The sequence below is a fragment of the Canis aureus genome, chromosome 6, assembly GCF_053574225.1.
Source record: "Canis aureus isolate CA01 chromosome 6, VMU_Caureus_v.1.0, whole genome shotgun sequence".
NCBI lineage: Eukaryota > Metazoa > Chordata > Mammalia > Carnivora > Canidae > Canis > Canis aureus.
In genome coordinates, this window is record NC_135616.1 from 39851627 (window position 1) to 39870026 (window position 18400).

The window sequence follows — 18400 nt, forward strand, 5'->3', positions numbered from 1 at the left end:
ACAGAAGCAATCAGTAAACGGTTGTGATGGTCATTATTGACAGCCACCATTAACATCAAGAGTGGAAAGAAATCCCAATGTTTTATTTTTTTTTTTTAAGATTTATTTATCCATGAGAGACAAAGAGGCAGAGACACAGGCAGAGTGAGGAGAAGCAGGCTCCATGCAAGAAGCCCAATGCAGGACTCAATCCCGGGAATCTGGGATCAGGCCCTGAGCCACCCAGGCGTCCCAATCCCAATGTTTTTTTTTTTTTTTTTAATATTTTTTTTTATTTTATTTATGATAGTCACAGAGAGAGAGAGAGAGAGGCAGAGACACAGGCAGAGGGAGAAGCAGGCTCCATGCACCGGGAGCCTGACGTGGGATTCGATCCCGGGCCTCCAGGATCGCGCCCTGGGCCAAAGGCAGGCGCTAAACCGCTGCGCCACCCAGGGATCCCCCAATCCCAATGTTTTAATGCTGGAATCCTTGCTGCCACAAGAAGGAAAGTGCTAGAGATTTAGTATATGGCAGAATTAAACTTGAAGCATGGTTATCAGGACAAGGTGACCTGCTCTCATGGCACCACAGGGCAAACCGAAGCGCTTTGTGAGCAATGCTCCCACTGCAGATGGTGGATGCTCGTGGACGCACCTGGCATACTTCGTACCTAGGTATTTGTCTCTGTACTTGGACTCTCGCTCCTGTGCCTCGGGACAAGTTCCTCATTACAGCACTGTTGAGCTTTCCTTTGTCTGCTACAATCATTTGTTAACCTAGGAATCAAATGACTCCTCCTTGCCGCCATGCTATGGCCACCAGTAGAGGGCGAGCAGCGCCATCCCTTGGAACTCCTACAGCCACTCCCCTTCCCGTTGAGAATCACTTGGTTAAATGACATTTCACACTGTCCAGATGACATCTGGCAGTATACATTTTTCATGCGCCTTGCTCCTTCCTGAGTTCACCTGCAGAGGGGTCTCTGAATCACAACACATCCTTCTACTGTGAAGAGAAGCATGCGTTTCATTGTGCGCCTGCTCCATCCGAAGGGCCCGCATTCAGGCAAAAGACTTGTTTGGGATTCAGGCGGCCACCCTTGGAGGAAGCCAGGACAGAGGGGCAGAGGGGCAGAGAAGGAAGGGAACTGGAGTAGAGGGGGCCCCAGGCAGCCTTGTGGGGTGAGCTGGGCTCTGACCAGGAAGAGTGATGAGAATAAACAGTAAGGAAATGGTTGCAAGGTCCTCTGGCCAGGTTCTTCCCAGAGTAGAAGAACTCTACTTGTAGAGTAGAAGACACTACCTGGATGTCCCGGTTTAGAAGCTTCTTGGTGAGACTCTTCAGAGACATAGTGGCATTCTCTGGGCAGTCAGCCTTCCGGTTGAGGGGGGCCTCTCCTTCAGGCCCCGCATCGAGACCAGGTGCCCTTCAGGACATAGGCAGCGAGTGGGGCACCAGAGCCGCCTGCTATCTACCAAGATGCACACAAAGCCATCTCTTTCAGCTGACACGTACCCTCAAAGCTGACCTCGAAGATTTTCCTGGGTATCTCCCAGTTTACTAATTATGATGTAACTCAGACTTGCTTTCTTTCGCAAGTATTCCCAGTTTTGGGTGTGGCCTTCTTCCATTATTCCCACCTAGAGGTGTGTGAGGGCACTTGGCACCTCTGAAGTGTCATGGACATTCCTTATGTCATGCTCAGCAGGAACCAACTTGCTCACAGCTCAGCAGCTGCCTGTGCAAGCAGATCCTGCAGCGCAGGACAGGACAGCAAGACCGAGGTCGGTTTGGCTGTAGGAAACTCCCTTCTCCCACCTGCCATGACTGTAACTCTGCCCCTGGAGCCAAACCAGCCCCTCAAGACGGCATAGTCCTGGTGCATATGTGGAAGCTGCATTTTCCCAAGCCACAGTGCACATGGTGATCCCAGACACAAGGTCAGACCTGTGACTCACCTTCCCAAGACAAGGGCGTGTGCCACCAAAGAAGAGCTGGCAGGTTGAACCAGGCTGGTGTCACTGAGCACCCTTCCTTCCCTCGACCCATCCCTCCCACATGCCCACTCTGAATCATTCTGCTGGTCACACACCCACTGTGTGAATATGTTTGTGTGGTTTGGGCCATCATTTTTGGTTTGCTCAGCTTGTGGTAGGGATGAGGACAAGGCAGCAGAGTACTTGGGCTACATGCAAAGGCTTGGTCAGTGCTTCTTGAGGACTTCCAGCAAGAGAGCCCAGTTAGTGCTATCCACAGAGATCCGGGAACCCCTCACAGCATCATAGCCCCATTAGGCCTTATGACAAGATTTTTTTTTTTTTTTAAGATTTATTTATTTATTCAGAGAGAGAGAGGGGCAGAGACACAGGCAGAGGAACAAGCAGGCGCCATGGAGGAAGCCCGACACGGGACCCGATCCCAGACCTCCAGGATCACACCCCGGGACGCAGGCAGCGCTAAACTGCTGCACCACCAGCGCTGCCCAAGATTTTGTTTTTCCCCAAGTAAGCTCTATGCCCAATGTGGGGCTTGAACTCACAACTCCAGAGATCAAGAACTGTGTGCTCTACTTGAGCCAGCCAGGCGCTCCTCCTCGTAAACACTTTTTAGCGTAACGTTAAACAACAACAAACAGCACACAATTGTTTTTCCATTATAAAAATTTATCAATGTTTGATAATACTCAATAATTTGAGTCTTTAGAGATTTGGCTTAATAAAGTAAAATACTAAAACCCATGAAAACACTTTAAGTTCTTTTAAACCTACCAAGTGAGATCTAAATTAAATTAATCCTCTATGACTTTAGGAAAGACACCACTTTCCTAAATCAGAAAAGTTGATTTCCAAGTCACGCTCTCTTACCTCTACTGCGTAACCCAGAGGAGAACTGAACCTCTCACCAGGAATGGCTCCTCGGGAGGTCAGAGTGGCAAGGACAAGCAGTATGCCCCCACAAAGTAGGTAGAGACTGAGACAAAAGCTGAGTCTGTGATTCGCAGCACGATCATCCAACCAGGGTCCTTCTCAGAGTGAAACAAGGTGCTGCTAATTACTTGAGAACAAAAGGCATAAAATGGGACACCCTGGCGATAAGGCAGTTTGGGAAACTACACTTCCCAGTATGCCCTGCCCCTTGAAGGTCAGAAGGCCTGCTGGAGCCAGCACCCTGGGACCCATGGTTAGCACCATTGAAGAGGTAAACAGTATACGGCTGCTTCTGACATGGAGGCTTCCTCCTTCCGCGGAACACTTAGCCAGACACACAACACAACACCTGAGGGGAAATTTCAATGAATATTAAGCCTGGGGTGGAGCCTCTCTCTCCCTCACAGCTTGAGCTTGCGAAGAGGTGGAGCTGGTAGAGCTGTCCACTGGTCCATGGCCCGGTTTCTCCTGGGTGTGGTGCCGCCTCTGTATGCCCACATCACAGCGCCCCCACTGCCATTAGTCCTTTGGGGGATTCTGGGCCAGGTGCTGTTCCCACTCGACTTCAACCAACTTGTACAGCTCCATGGTGGCCTGAGCATCTTCCACGGAGGAATGTCCACTTTTCCCAACCTGAATACAGCAGAAAGAGAGTAGCATGAAGCCACAAGAGACTATTTCTTTCCTTCCCAACTGGCTCTCCCCAGCCCCCCCAAATGCTGTTGCTGCTGCAGAGTTAGTGGGCCACTCTGGAGACCTCTGAGGGTTCAACTCCTATGACACTGTCTGCCTCAGACCTTTCTGTGGACCATACACACCACGCTGTTCTGCACCCTGCAAACACAACAACCAGATCACAGACAGGCCTTGTGAGTCTCGCACCTTCCCCACAACCTCAACCACTCTCTACACACGTGTGCCCACCCTCCTGCCAGGCAGGACACCTTTCTCTGAGTGCAAACCTGTCGCCCACACAAGAGATCCTGTCATCCATTTTGCAGACTTTCAGAAGCACTATGTGTGGGATGCCTGGATGGCTCAGCGGTTGAGCATCTGCCTTTGGCTCAGGGTGTGATCCTGGAGTCCAGGGATTGAGTGGACATCAGGCTCCCTGCATGGAGCCTGCTTCTCCCTCTTCCCGTGTCTCTGCCTCTCTCTCTCTGTCTCTCATAAATAAATACATACATACATACATACATTCTTTTTTTTTTTGTTAAAAGAAGCTTTCTTTTCTCAGTTAGGGTTTTTTTTTTTTTTTTTAATGTTTTATTTATTTATGATAGTCACACACAGAGAGAGAGGCAGAGACATAGGCAGAGGGAGAAGCAGGCTCCCGGCACCGGGAGCCTGACGTGGGATTCGATCCTGGGTCTCCAGGATCGCGCCCTGGGCCAAAGGCAGACGCTAAACCGCTACGCCACCCAGGGATCCCTCAGTTAGGGTTTTGCCAGCACTTGAAGACTTCCCCCTCTTCCAAGTACCCCTCTGGGACATTCTGTGAGGTAGAAAGCAGGAACTGTTACCCTACACACTGGGCCCTTTTGCTAAAGCTCTTCCCATCAGAGCAGCCCCACCTGCATCTACAACCAGAGCAATTTCGGGGCCAGGGCCTGCAGCAAGAAGGGCCCCCCAGCATCCAAGCCGGGGGCCTGACAGCATCTGGGGAGACACTACCTGGATGTCCCGGTTTAGAAGCTTCTTGGTGAGACTCTTCAGAGACATAGTGGCATTCTCTGGGCAGTCAGCCTTCCGGTTGAGGGGGGGAATGTGGGAGGTGTCACGGGTGAGGGACTTGGGGTGGAAGTACTGAAGGGCTTTGAAGTCGTTGTGGATGGCATGGCCCACCACTATCTTCCCTGTGAGTATCTTCAAGATCTGAAATAGGAGCGGAAAAGGCGGTGGTGAGGAGGCAGCAAAGGTAGAAGAGCCCCTCTATCCTGAAAGCCCAATGTGGTCATAGATCCTGTCAAGCTCTTTGCACCATGTGCTCACTTACCTCGACCTCTCCCACAACGTTTCTTCCATCTGAGATTCACTTCCAGGTGATGAGCAGCTGTTACCTGCTCATCAGGTAACCTGTGGTGGAACCCTGGTTTGGACTCCTATCACCAATGGCTCCTTATCTTCTCATTAATTTGCTCCAGTCCCAAATCACACTCATGTGTCAGATGTTTGCTAAACCAGTTCAGTTCTGGCTTGCTATGAGAAGTTCTCTAACCATTACCATATTCTGGCCTTAGACATTAAGTGTTGAACCAATGGAGTCAAAGATGGGCTCCAGGGAGATAAAAGAAACCCCAAATCATATGCCAATATTTACATATATGGTGCTTGGGGAGGAGTGTCTCTGATTTTCATCAGACTCTGGAAGGACCTATAAGTTATAAAAGCTTAAGAATCACCTGCAGACTCAGGCTGCAGAGGAATCGGTCAAGCAACCCAGAAAATCAGCTCTACAGCTCCTCCCACTCACTCAGCAGCTGCTCAGGAACCTCATTCACACTAGTCTCAGGACCAGGTCACCTCACCATTTCAGGATCTCAAAGCATGAGGGCATGCAACCAAAAAGACAACCAAGAATAAGGCACAAGCTCTCAAGGCCATTCCCCAAGAGGGCTCCAAACAGGTTGTGAACAAAAGCCACAGTCCTACAATCCATGCAGAGCCAGCAGGAACCCCCTGGAAGGGGCCAGACCATCTGAACGTACCCATCTCACACCCTGGCATGGGCACTGTGGAATCCATTTATGACGAAAACTCAATGGGAGCCCAACTGCTGAGCTTCCTGCTTGCTCCTAACCGCACCTTCAGTTTACTGTCCACCAACACCTCTACTGTACATTAATTCACATCCAGCCCTCATTCAAGCTGGGTCGAGATCTCAGACCCATCCCACCTTCTGCCTCTCCCAGCCCTGCTCACTGGTGGCCTGTGGCACACCTCTCAAGTACTTTTATCTAAAACTCAGCACCTTTGCCTCTGATGAAGCGCCTCCAACTAACAGGGAGTGAAAAGAATTAGTGGAACAAAGCATGTCCCAAAAAGACTAAGAATGTGAAGTTGAAAAGATAAAAATACGAACCATGGGCGCCCTCTGGAGGCCTCCGAAGACCAGCTGGTTTCCCCTCCACCTCCTCCCTTTGCCTCCCAGGTTCGCCTTCCTTTTCCTGTCCTTCTGTGATGCTCCCAGGGTCCAGCCTGGGGCTACCACAAAGAAGTTTGCTCATGACTGAGGTGAGAGCCCGACACGCAACCCCTCCGCTTCAGGCTACCTGTCCCAAGAATACAAACCACCTAGCTCCTGCCACCAACACTTCCCACACTTGCTTGGGAACCCTCTCCACCTCTCTGTTCTCAACCCCAAACTACATCTCTACAAGGCACTCCCAAATCGAGCCCATTCCCTCGCCATTCACACCTGCTACTCTGCCCTGTGGTGCTCCTAGTCCTCTAGGTTCCTAGTTTCCCAGGTGATGATTCCTTTGGGGAGTTCAGGTCGGTCTCTGCTAACTCGCTTCAGCACAGCCGTTAGCTGTGTAACTTTCTGGGCCTTCACCATGCCTGCACCCTTCATCTGGCAGTCCACTCCCACTTCCCTCCTCCAAACTTCTTTGGCGCCTTCTAGGGCGATATCCTCTGCTGAAAAGGGATCTGCACCTCAGCGCAGCCACCTTGCTGCTCCTGTCGTACCCCATGCCTCTCACCTGGCCCCGTGCAACCTTGAAGGGTGTAGCATTCACCATGTGCTGCTTCCGGATGCCACTCCACCTGGTCCGGTAGTCCACGATGTGGCAGGGCGGAAGGATGTATTCGTCATAGAGCACATCTCCATGGTAGTTGACAATGCTACATCGAGCCAGAGAACTGACATGCCCCTTGGGTCCCGTGCCCACCATTTCACAGTCAATGGCCACCATCTTCTTCGGTGTTTTCTGGGTTGTTCCGGAGCACTTATTGTCTGAATGAGACTGGATGGAATTCTGTGGGGCATTCTTCTGAGTAGGATTCTTCTGGGGCCCTTCTTGTGGGGCGAGTTGGGTGGCTCCTAATCTTTGGAAGGGCACTCTGGAACTCCCCCAGCAAATCTACTTTAGCCAAAGCAGAGCCAGCCTTCTGTGAAGGGGCAGGTGTCAGCCACGGCACTGCAGTCTTCTTGTCCAGGGACTGCTCTGGTCCACTGCTGGAGGCAACGGCCTTCTTTTTTGGAAGGGGAGAAACCTTCCAAGTGCCATCCACCTTAGGAGTCTCCCCTTTCTTCATAGGTTCTGAATGTTGCTTTGGTGTCTTGCTCGGGGGCTGGTTCTTCTTATTCAGAAAGCCCCTCCGTTCCAAGAGCCGCCGCTTCTTGACGAATTTTCGGTGCTTGGCATTCCCCTCTAAGGCTTTTTTAGGGGGAGGTTCCCCAAAATCCAGATTGAGAAGCAGGGTAGACATGAGGACAGTGGATGGCGGGAAAGCAGTTGGGAAGAGTGGCTTACTGATGACAGCACGACAGAGGACTCATCCTCTGCTGAATCCCACGGGCCCACATCTGGAGGTCCGTAGCACACCCTGGGAAAGAAAGGGAGCCTGATCACAGAGCCTTCAGGCCTGGGAAACAAGACCCGTCTGCGTGGGCTGCAGGTTGGAAAGGCATCCGAGCGACTGCCCAGAGTGGGAACGAATCTGTAACGTGGAGAGATGTCAGGGGCACCGTGTGAGCCAGGAGGGCCTCGGTTGTGGCGCGGCCCCATAATGCACCAGCTGTAGGGCCTGGGAAGGGTCACTGGCACTCTCCAGAGCTAGTCCCATTCGGAAGCGGAGCTGGAAAGCCGGAGCGGGGGCTGCATCGCCCGCCCGGGGAGAGCGGCTGAGCGCGCATGCCGGCAATCGGGGCCGGCCCCCGGGGCCGCCGGTCACCCTCCGCCGGCGCCGCGCCCCAGCCCTGCTCCCGAGACAGGCCCCCTGACCACATGTAGCCGCCCAGGGAACCCAGGCCGCGGGGGTCCCCGCCCAGGAGAGCGCCCCCGACGCTCACACCTACCTCCCGGCAGACGCCGCTACGAGCGGAAGCGCCCGGCGCCGGATGCGGAAGTGGGCGCGCGGCGGCGAGGCCCGGGCCGGCAGGCGCGCGGATTGGACCGCGTCGGGGGCCGGCGTGCGCGCGCCCGCAGCGCCCCCGCCTCCGGGAGGGAGGCCAGGGAGTCTGAGTGCGTGAGCAGCGGCAGGGGCGGCGGCGGCGGGGGCGGCGTGGGGGGCGGCGGGGGCGGGATGCGCTCCCCGGCCCCTCTAGCCCCGTGGAGGTACAACTCGAAGGTGGGACGGCCGCGCCCCGCGGGAAACGCCGCACGCGGGGCCAGCCTCACTTCCGGGGAAGGAGGGAAATGCGCGGGGAGGGGCGAGCCGGGACGCCGCGTCTCGCCTCTGTGACGTGCTGCGCGGTGCTCCGCCCCCCGGGGGCGCCCCCTCCGCGCGGCGTCGCGACCTGTGACGTCAGGGGCGCGTCCCGTCTTCCGCGCCTGCCGACGGCCAGGGAAGGGTCCCCGCGTGGGGACTGGCTCCGGCGCTCTCTCCGCTCAGCGCGCCCCGCTCCCGACGCCGCCGCCTGCCCCCGGGATGCCCGGCGTCTCGGCGCGCGGCCTCTCTCTGGAGCAGAGGAGGCAGCTGGCTGTGAACCTCACCCGCGTGCTGGCGCGCTACCGCTCCATCGTGGACGCCTACATCATCGTGAGGCCCGGGGGGTGTGGGCGGGTGCGCCCGGCGGGCGGAGAATCTGGGGCGCAAGCTTCCGACTTTCTTTTTTTTTTTTTTTATGATAAGTCACAGAGAGAGAGAGAGGCAGAGACCTAGGCAGAGGGAGAAGCAGGCTCCATGCACCGGGAGCCCGATGTGGGATTCGATCCCGGGGCTCCAGGATCGTGCCCTGGGCCAAAGGCAGGCGCCAAACCGCTGCGCCACCCAGGGATCCCCGGCTTCCGGCTTTCTATGCGTCTCAGCCTAGTGTCTGTGCGAGAGAGGGTTAGAACCGTCTCCCGTCTCCCCCCGCCCCGTACCTGTTAACATTCCTAGTACACAGGTAGTTTTTCTTACCGTCCCAAGTCCACGGTCAAAGTGTGGACCACAGAGCCCTGCCGGGAACGTGCGAGGTGCTTCTTCACCCGAGCTTTGAGTCAATCCTTGGCTCATCAGTGTAGGGACAGTGAGAGGTCTGGAGGCCGACAGACCAGCTGCCTCCTTTACTGGGCCAGCCTTAGGCGTCTGAAGAAACTCCGCCTAGCCCGGGTTTCTCAGCTGCCGCAGTAATCCCCGTCGGAGGGCTCACCTGAAGAGAAAATGCACTGATGTATGAGTGGCACCAGCGTCCACTGACTGTCAGCCCCCAGACCCAGAAGCATCTTTGGTCCAGCTCTCTCCTTCATTGATGTACGTGCCGGCCCTTCCTGGGGCTCTGTCTCCAGAATAGATACCAGATTCACTCCTGTGTTTCCATCTCCATTGATGCCACCAGGGACTAAGCCACCATCCTCTGCTCCTGGACCATTTCCTAACTAACCTCTGTGTCCACTTCTTCTCCATGACATTTCTTCACAAAGCAGCCTGATTGAGCTCTTTCAAATGTAAATCTGGAGTGAAATAAGTCAGTCGGAGAAAAATAGTTATCATATAGTCTCACTCATGTGGAACATAAGAAATAGTGAAAGGGACTATAAGGGAAGCAGGGGAACTGTGTGGGGAGAAATTAGAGAGGAAGACAAACCATGAGAGACTCCTGACTGAGAAACAAACCAAGGGTGGCAGAAGGGGAGGTGGGGGGGAATGGGGTAACTGGGTGAGGGGCACTGAGGGCACTGTGGTGGAATAAGCACTGGGTGCTGTATTATATGTTGGCAAACTGAATTTAAATTAAAAGTAAATGAATAAATAAAAATGTAAATCTGATCAGAGGCGCCTGGCTGGGTCGGTCAGTGGCAGAGTAGTAAGTTTGAGCCTCATGTTGGGTGTAAAGTTTACTTAAAAAAAAGTAAATCTGGGATCCCTGGGTGGCGCAGCGGTTTGGCGCCTGCCTTTGGCCCGGGGCACGATCCTGGAGACCCGGGATCGAATCCCACGTCGGGCTCCCGGTGCATGGAGCCTGCTTCTCCCTCTGCCTGTGTCTCTGCCTCTCTCTCTCTCTGTGACTATCATAAAAAAAAAAAAAAAAAAAAAAAGTAAAAAAAGTAAATCTGATCAAGATAGTGCCTTGCTTTCTAGGTGCTTTGATCAAATCTTAATTCCTTACCGTTACCTAGAAAGCACTGCATGACCCATCCCCATCCCCTGCTGCCTCTTTTTTTTTTTCCCTAAGATTTTATGTATTTATAAGAGACATAGACGGAGGGACTCGATCCCAGGACCCCAGGATCATGACCTAAGCTGAAGGCAGATGCTCAACCACTGAGCCAGGCAGGTGTCCCCCCTGCTGCCTCGTGAAGTCTGACACGAGCTTCTCCCATGTTCATTCTGCTGCTCCTACACTGGCCTGATTTTTGTGCTACAAACATGGTGGGTACCTGGGTCTTTGCAGTTACTTGTGTGCCTGGAGGGTTTTCTTCCACAGGAAGGCAGTAGAGCAGAGTGGTTAGGAGCAAGAACTAGAGTCCAGTTGGTTTCAGATCCCAGCTTTGCTGCTTACTAGCTTTTTGAGTTGAAAGAGTTAGTTGCTGTGTGTCGGTCTCCTTATTTGTAAAATGGGAGAGAAGATAGTACTTATCTAATAGGGTTGTTGGAGGATTAAATGCATTGACACATGGAAAATGTTTTGGACAGTGCACAACGTATTAAAATATTTTCTAAGTATTTGTTATTTAGCTGAACTTTCTTTTTTTTTTAAGATTTTATTTATTGGGCAGCCCCAGTGGCTCAGCGGTTTAGCGCGGCCTTTAGCCCAGGGCGTGATCCTGGAGCTGTGGGATCGAGTCCCACGTCAGGCTCCCTGCATGGAGCCTGCTTCTTCCTCTGCCTGTGTCTCTGCCTCTCTCTATGTCTATCATGAATGAATGAATAAATAAATAAATAAATGAATAAATAAATAAATAAATAAATCTTTTTTTTTAAAGAAATTGACTGCTTCTCCCCTTCTGCAGGAATTCTTTACAGACAACTTGTGGGGCACACTCCCTTGCTCATGGCAGGAAGCGCTGGATGGACTGAACCCACCACAGCTGGCCACGCAGCTGCTGGGGATGCCTGGGGAAGGGGAAGTGGTCAGGTATGGGCAAGAGGGGCCCCGTGCTGGGGGACTCAGACTCAGGGTCCCCCTGGGGCTTCCTGAATTGTAAACTGGCACAGTTAGGATGTAATAGAGCTATTCACTGGGGCTGGCCTATCTCAGGTACAGGTCGGTGTGGCCACTTTCCCTGCTGGCCCTGAAGTCTACAGCCTGTGCCCTGGCCTTTACCCGGACACCTGGGTTTCAGACTCCTTCGGAGTTCCTGGAGAACCCCAGCCAGAGCTCCCGGCTGACAGCTCCCTTCCGGAAACACGTCAGGGCCAAGAAGCAGCATGAGATCCGGAGGCTGGGGGAGGTGAGACGACTGGCACTGAGGGGCCACCCCCTCAATGCTGTGTTTGTTTTATTTATTTATTTATTTATTTATTTTTTTCTGTGTTTGTTTTATATGTTTGTTCATCCTTTGATGGGTTGGTTGGTGGCTGTATCTTCCTGTCTTGCCTCTCCATAGCGTGCTCAGGGCTTCAACACGTAGCTCTTCTTGATGCTGAGTAGTAAGAACCACCTGAGCCTGGGGGCAGCACCCTTCCTCTTGGTTTCCATATCTACTGTCTCTTCTGTGGCCCTCTGTGCATCTTCCTCTACCCTCTGCAGCTCCTCCACCCTCATTATGGGTGTTTGCTCTGGGAGCCAGCAACCAGTGGCCAGGAGAACTTTGTTCCCTCCTCTTGTAGCTGGTGAAGAAGCTGAGTGACCTCACGGGCTGCACCCAGGTTGTGGATATAGGTTCAGGCCAGGTGAGTCAGACCCCCGATAGTTTGAGTTGTGGGGATAGAAAGCTGGAGGAAGATGCTGAGGAGTTGTGGAAGTCAGGGTAGATGAGCCTTTTGGGGGCCAGAGCCTCAGGTGTCCAGGGAGGCTAGGGAGGCTGCCAGTGGAGGGAACACTGAGTGGGGCTGTCTTCACCCTCCCTCTTGTGACTGCAGGGCCATCTCTCCCGGTTCATGTCCCTGGGGCTGGGGCTGCTGGTGAAGAGCATTGAGGGGGACCAGAGGCTGGTGCAGAGAGCCCAGCGCCTGGACCAGGAGCTCCTGCAGGCTCTGGAGAAGGAAGAGAAGAGGCACCCACAGGTAGGCCAGCTTCTGCAGCCGGGGCTGTAGGGGAGGGTCTGGTTGGCTGGAATCAGGCACCAAGGCTGGACTCACTCTTCAGTTTCTGAGGTTGAGGTGGTGGTCTCTAACCTAACTCTGCTGCCCCTTGCCCATGGGCTCCCTTTCACCAGAGCCTCCTCACATTTTTTTTTTTTAAGATTTTATTTATTTATTCATGAGAAACACAGAGAGAGAGAGGCAGAGACACAGGCAGAGGGACACAGGCACAGGCTCCCTGCATGGAGCCTGATGTGGGACTCGATCCCAGGTCTCCAGGATCAGGCCCTGGGCTGAAGGCAGCGCTAAACTGCTGAGCCACCCAGGTTTCCCCGCCTCCTCACATCTTGAAGGCACTTTCTAGTTACCAAGTACTTTGCACACTGGTGTGTCCTTCCAGCCACGTGCGAGGTAGCCGGTAAGGTACCAGGCTTCTGACAGAGGAGGGAGCCAGAACACAGAGAGGTTTGGGGTTTGTGATAAGCCCAGAGTTCAGCCTGTCTCCTGATTCAAGGCTCAGCTCTCCCATTCTCCAGCTTCTCTCCTGGCGAAGGAATGCAGGGGACATGTCCCTTCCTATGACCTGACATGGCCCAGGGACAGCAGACAGACTTCCCACCTGCCTGTGTTCTTTCCTGCCTCACAGGTGGTCCGAGCCAGCCCTCGATACTCCCCACACCATGTGGTTAGGTGGGTAGAGCCTACGGCTCTGTGTGAAGAGCTTCTGCTTCCCTTGGACACCTCACCTCAGAGCAGGGCCCGTTTGCTGCTGACAGGCCTGCATGCCTGCGGGGATCTGAGCGTTACCTTGCTGAGGCACTTCTCCTGTCCTCAAGTGGTGGCCCTGGCTTCAGTGGGCTGCTGCTACATGAAGTTGAGTGACCCTGGTGGCTACCCACTGAGTCAATGGGTGGCTGGGCTGCCCGGCCACGAGCTGCCTTACAGGCTGCGGGAAGGAGCCTGCCACGCCCTGGAGGAGTATGCAGAGCGGCTGCAGAAATCAGGCCCTGGCCTCCGAACCCACTGCTACCGGGCAGCACTGGAGACCGTCATCCGGGGTGCCCAGCCCGAGCTGCGTCGGCCAGGCGTGCAGGGGATCCCCAGGGTCCACGAGCTGAAGATTGAAGAGTGAGGCTGAGGGGGGGGTGACGAGGGGACATCACCAACTGCAGGTCTGATGCCCCTCCCATCTTCACTTGTCAGTTTATCCTGAAGGACATTCCAGATGTGCCCAGGGGGTTGATTTTGAAGTCTCGGGGGGCAGCTCCTCAACATTTCTTTAGGAAGGCAGTTTTTTATCAGACAACTCTATCAAATTTCTTAAATGCTAAAAAAATGGCTGAATAGTCGGACAGATCTAGCTGAAAGTAAATTTTGTGATTAATTTGCTATCGGATAGACAGCTCACAGCCAGGGAAACATCTGAAAATGCGCAGTAGGTAGCACACAGAGCAAAGTTCCAGCTGGGTTAGGGAAGCAGTTTTGAGTGGGAGGCGGAGGTTCCTAAAAGCAAACTGATTGCTGTCTGTGGCTGACCCCACAGATACGTGCGGCGGGGACTCCGGCGGGTGGGGCTGGATCCTCAGCTGCCACTGAATCTGGCTGCCCTTCAGGCCCACCAGGCCCAGGAGAACCGAGTGGTGGCCTTCTTCAGCCTGGCCTTGCTTCTGGCCCCACTGGTAGAGACACTGATTCTGCTGGACCGGCTGCTCTATGTTCAGGAGCAGGGTAAGGGTGGCTACCAGCTCCCACACCTGCTGGGTAGCCTGGGTTCCTCCCTGGTCGGGGGGTGGTGGCGAAGAGGGCTGGTCAGTGCACATTCCCATTCATCAGGCCTACATCCGTGAGCTGCATGTTAAGCCAGAACCCCCACATTCCTGGTAGAGAACTAGGTCTCCCTAGATAGCCTGAGGCCTCCCCTGGGAGGCAAGGAGAAGGACTATGCATAAGCTAGGCAAGGAGCATCTGAGTGGAGTCTGAGAGCGGCCCTGCCTTTCTCCTAGGCTTCTATGCTGAGCTCCTGCCGATCTTCAGTCCTGCACTCTCACCCAGAAACCTGGTTCTGGTGGCTACCAAGAGGCCCCTGGGTGAAGCCTTCTCTCTTCTGGAGATGGAAGACAGCTGACAAACCCTCTCTGAAACCACCCAGCCACCACACTTGCCCAAAGAACCAGCATTCTATGTTCCTGGAACTCTGGTTTCTCTGTGATAACATCATGCTATGTAAAAATTTATTTTTAATTTATTAAACAAGTGAAATCTTTATTTCCCTGCCATTTCTAGTCAGTGTAAGAAAACACAGACGTGCACCAACCCCTACTGAGTCGTAGAGTTGCCACAGCTGGACCACCCACATCCACGGACGGACATAAACATAGACACGGACAGTCTCTCTCCCACAACCTGCAGGCCTGGCCCCCCTGGAAGCTGGCTAACTTCCATCCAGGCTCTATCATTGTGTGAGGACCAACACCTCTTGCGTCAGTCCCAGAAGCCAGTGCACTGTGGTTAGGGGTGCCAGGCTACCAGAGGATGGGGAGGCTGCACCCAGGGGAGGACTCCTGGCTCTTTGCTGGTGTCTGCAGCAGGAGTGGCCTGTCCTTCAGGGCTAGAAGCAGAGGGAGGAGTGCTCTCCCAGGCTCAATACCAGTAGACTTTCTTGTGTCTTCGTGTCTCCTGGATCCCCATGGCCTCCATCACCTCTTCCTCCAGTGTCTTTAAACGGGGCACATAGGTTCTTTCGAGAGCATCTTCCACTGATGTGTCTTTGGGGCCATCTGTCGAGCCAGAGGAAAGGAGATGGGTGGGAGGGCTTGTTCACCCTCCCTCCCACTCCTCCCCCCAGCCCACCTTCCTGCCCCTCCCCCAGCCTTACCAGTCCACGTTTCAGGGACGATGCCGTCAGCTCTGGGAAAATCAGGTTTGGGGATAATTCTTCCCGATCTTGAGGAGACACGTACCCGCTCGCCCGCCTCCGTGAACCTCCATTCCACCTCAGTGGGCTTCCTGGTGGATGTAAAAGAGAAATCCAGCCTGAGAACCCGGTCTTCCTATTGCATTTCACCCCAAAAAGTCAATGGCTGAAAACATGAAGGTCACCATCTTGTTGCTGTTCCATCTCTAACCCGGGTGACCTGTAGGGGTCACATCCATGAGACAGATGGCCCCTCTCAACTTCAGGAACATCCACCATTCCTTTTGGAATGCGTTGGTATGCGTGACCAACACCTACGCAGACTCGCAGAGGGGAGCCCTCTGGCCAGAGCCCCTGTGTTTACCTGTCCACGGGATCCACCAATTTGACCTGGTGGTGAAGCAAGGGAGCTTCACTAGGGATCATGGTTCCCCGGGACTCGGCGGTCTTGCCAACATAGCGGTAGTGCTGTCCGAAAGAGAGGGGACGTGAAAACCAAGGACTGTGACAGGGCCTGCCTCCCACAGCTAGCACTCGGCCCCAGTGAACAGCAGCATAGTGGGCTGTCCACCACCCCTGCAGCTAGTCTCCCTCCCTCCTTCCCTGGCTGCTCTTCACGCAGAGTGACACGGAACGGGCTTCCTGAGCACCCCATCCTCTCTCCACTCACTGTATTCAGGCCCTCCAAGACCACCCAGTTGCGCTGCCGGATGACTTGCACCACTTTGCCTTGCTTCCCAGCATCTTTGCCTTCTAGGATCTCCACCTGCGGGAAGACATGTGGGTCAGGGAGGGGACCTCTGCCCCGGGAGACCCCCACCACTCTGCCCAATCCAAGGTTCTCACTGTGTCCCCACAGAACAGATGCCAGTCTTCATCAGAGATGGGTTCCACAGCCACCCGGCGCCGCCTGGTCCCTGGAGGATTCTTCCTCCTGTCTGCGAGAGAGCCTGGGCGGCTCATCCCATAGCGGTAGTCTCGGGGCAGAGTGACCTTGGATGCCAAGGCCAGCAGGGCAGAGAGACGCATGGCTGGAGGCCGTGAGGAATCCCCTGGCCAGGGAAGATCCAGAAACCTTCCAAGTCAGCTTTCAAGAAGACGGACAGAGGGGCACCTGGCCAGCTCAGTCGGGAGAGCATGTGAGTCTTAATCTCAGGGTCCTGAGTTCAAGCCCCACACATTGAGTGTGGAGCCTGCTGAAAAAAATAATAAGATTAAAAAACAAACCCCCAGAATAGACGGATAGAGACGTGTGGGCAAAGATGCAAGGAAAGACTTAACAGAAGTTCGGTGACTTGTCTGTGCTCATAAAGCTACTATATGAGAACTGACGTTCAAACCCACACATATCTGACTTCAAGGTCCAAAATGTTCCCTGAGGCCAGAGACCATGCCATGCCATCTAGTTCCAGCCCTGAACTGAGACCTGCCCTGAACCAAAGGCAGACGCTCAACCGCTGAGCCACCCAGGTGCCGCTGAATCTGGATTTCCATTCAGGTCCTGATCTTAGGGTTGTGAGATCAGCCCTGCTTTGGACTTCAAGTTTAGCGGAGAGAGATTCCTGCCCACACCCTTCCCCCGGGCACTCTAAGAAATACATAAATCTTTTTTTAAAAAGGGAAAAAATGGGGCAGCCCCGGTGGCCCAGCAGTTTAGCACTGCCTTCGGCCCGGGGTGTGATCCTGGAGACCCGGGATCCAGTCCCACGTCGAGCTCCCTGCATGGAGCCTGCTTCTCCCTCTGCCTGTGTCTCTGCCTCTCTCTGTGTCTCTCATGAATGAATAAAATCTTAAAAAAGAAAAAAGGGAAAAAATGGGGGGGGGGGGATAGAGCAGGGATCGTTAATGTTATTTTACAGCTAAGCACAGAGTCTCACTTAAAAGTGCAAATAAAGTGCACTCCTGTGGCACAAGGAGCACACGGAGCCATGGAGACCTGGGTGCCCACCTGCTCAGCATCTTCCTCTGGGATCCAGGGCAACTTAACGCCTGGGCTAGTTTTGTCATCCTTGAAACTTTACGGGGTTGTTGGTGTCCTTCAAACTACTTCTAATATTTTAACAAAGTACAGAATAATGCGAATAGTATTGTGCCATTTAGGCAAATTAAAAAAAAAACCATACATATTCTGGCACAGGCTTTAAACATTTATGCTTAGGAAAGAGCCCCAGGACTTGTTCGGAGCAAAGGAACTGTTTGGGGGCGCGGTTCCTTTCACATTTGTTTACAGGTTCCAACTATGCACACTGGGATAAAAGGAAAAGAAACCAAGTGGTTTATCTGAACCGTCGGATCATTTTTCTTTTTTTTTTAATTTTTTAATTTTTTTTAATTTTTTTTTTTTATGATAGTCACAAACAGAGAGAGAGAGAGAGAGGCAGAGACACAGGCAGAGGGAGAAGCAGGCTCCATGCAGGGAGCCCGACGTGGGATTCGATCCCGGGTCTCCAGGATCGCGCCCTGGGCCAAAGGCAGGCGCCAAACCGCTGCGCCACCCAGGGATCCCCATTTTTCTATTTCTTCACGTGGAAAAAAAAGTTGCCAACGTCCTGCCGACCAACGGCGGCCTCGGGGTTCCCATGCGCACCGGGTACCCGCTTCGGAGCGCAGATCGGCCGACCCCGACGCAGGGGGGAAGCGGCAGGTGCGAGCACCAGGCCAGCCCGTGGACGACGGAGCCCCGGGAGCTAGTTCACCGGCGTCCCGGCCAGGACGCCCGCGGGGTCGCTGCTCGGCCGCGCGCGGTGCAGCCCCGGGGGGGCGGGGGGACCCCCAGGATCCGGCCCTCCGCGCCCACACACCCCGGAGGGGCTGTCCTCGGGAAGCCCGTCCCGCCCGCCCCCGGCCCCAGCAGTCCTCAGCACCCACCCGCTCCAAGCAGCTGACCGAGCCACGGCCCGGGCAAACCAAGATCTTTCCGGCCCCCAATTCCCGGGAAAGCCCGACGAGGTCAGGACCGCGGGCCCCGGACGCTCACCTCCGCTTCCCGCCGCGCCGCCGCGCCGCCCGCGCATGCGCCCTGAGCCCGCCGCCCCTGTCCCTCGGCTTTATGGGAAATGGGAGTCCAAATGCGGAGCAGACGCGCAAATCAACCTCGCTCTGCAAGCTGGGAGTTGTAGTCCGTCCGTCACTATTAGGCGAGCTGGAAACAGGAAATTCGGTCGGGTAGGAAATCAGGCAGCGTAAGAACACCGAGAGGCACGTCGGGAGTTGAAGGCCGGGAAGGCTAGGCTGCGGCGCG

The 18400-nt window shown here is 54.3% G+C and overlaps 3 protein-coding genes across 12 annotated transcripts; 1 reads left to right on the forward strand and 2 right to left on the reverse strand.

Moving 5' to 3' along the window:
• Window positions 1-2624: 2624 nt before the first annotated feature.
• On the reverse strand, window positions 2625-7574 carry ISG20L2 (interferon stimulated exonuclease gene 20 like 2). The gene is given in 4 exon segments (XM_077901145.1): window positions 2625-3542; window positions 4584-4784; window positions 6614-6923; window positions 6925-7574. Coding segments are annotated over 4 exon segments (1044 nt in total). The 5' UTR covers window positions 7344-7574; the 3' UTR covers window positions 2625-3428.
• Window positions 7575-7959: 385 nt separating this feature from the next.
• On the forward strand, window positions 7960-14508 carry METTL25B (methyltransferase like 25B). Of its 8 annotated transcripts, none has more exons than XM_077901140.1 (8): window positions 7960-8098; window positions 11012-11136; window positions 11345-11452; window positions 11832-11894; window positions 12084-12227; window positions 12892-13373; window positions 13789-13973; window positions 14249-14508. In XM_077901140.1, the coding sequence occupies exons 1-8, from the start codon at window positions 7975-7977 to the stop codon at window positions 14368-14370; spliced, it is 1353 nt and encodes a 450-aa protein (XP_077757266.1). In that variant the 5' UTR covers window positions 7960-7974; the 3' UTR covers window positions 14371-14508. The 8 variants fall into 8 exon arrangements, with proteins under 8 accessions (XP_077757266.1, XP_077757267.1, XP_077757262.1 ...); XM_077901141.1 differs by having other exon boundaries at window positions 8017-8098; window positions 11260-11452; XM_077901135.1 differs by lacking the exon at window positions 7960-8098 and adding an exon at window positions 8174-8615.
• On the reverse strand, window positions 14470-18284 carry MRPL24 (mitochondrial ribosomal protein L24). 3 transcript variants are annotated; one of them, XM_077901148.1, is made up of 6 exons: window positions 18137-18284; window positions 16006-16352; window positions 15830-15925; window positions 15524-15627; window positions 15121-15251; window positions 14470-15022 (listed from the first exon to the last, which is right to left on the reverse strand). In XM_077901148.1, the coding sequence occupies exons 2-6, from the start codon at window positions 16186-16188 to the stop codon at window positions 14886-14888; spliced, it is 651 nt and encodes a 216-aa protein (XP_077757274.1). In that variant the 5' UTR covers window positions 16189-16352; window positions 18137-18284; the 3' UTR covers window positions 14470-14885. The 3 variants fall into 3 exon arrangements, with proteins under 3 accessions (XP_077757274.1, XP_077757276.1, XP_077757275.1); XM_077901150.1 differs by having other exon boundaries at window positions 16006-16355; window positions 18137-18272; XM_077901149.1 differs by having other exon boundaries at window positions 18028-18179.
• Between the last annotated feature and the right edge of the window lie 116 nt (window positions 18285-18400).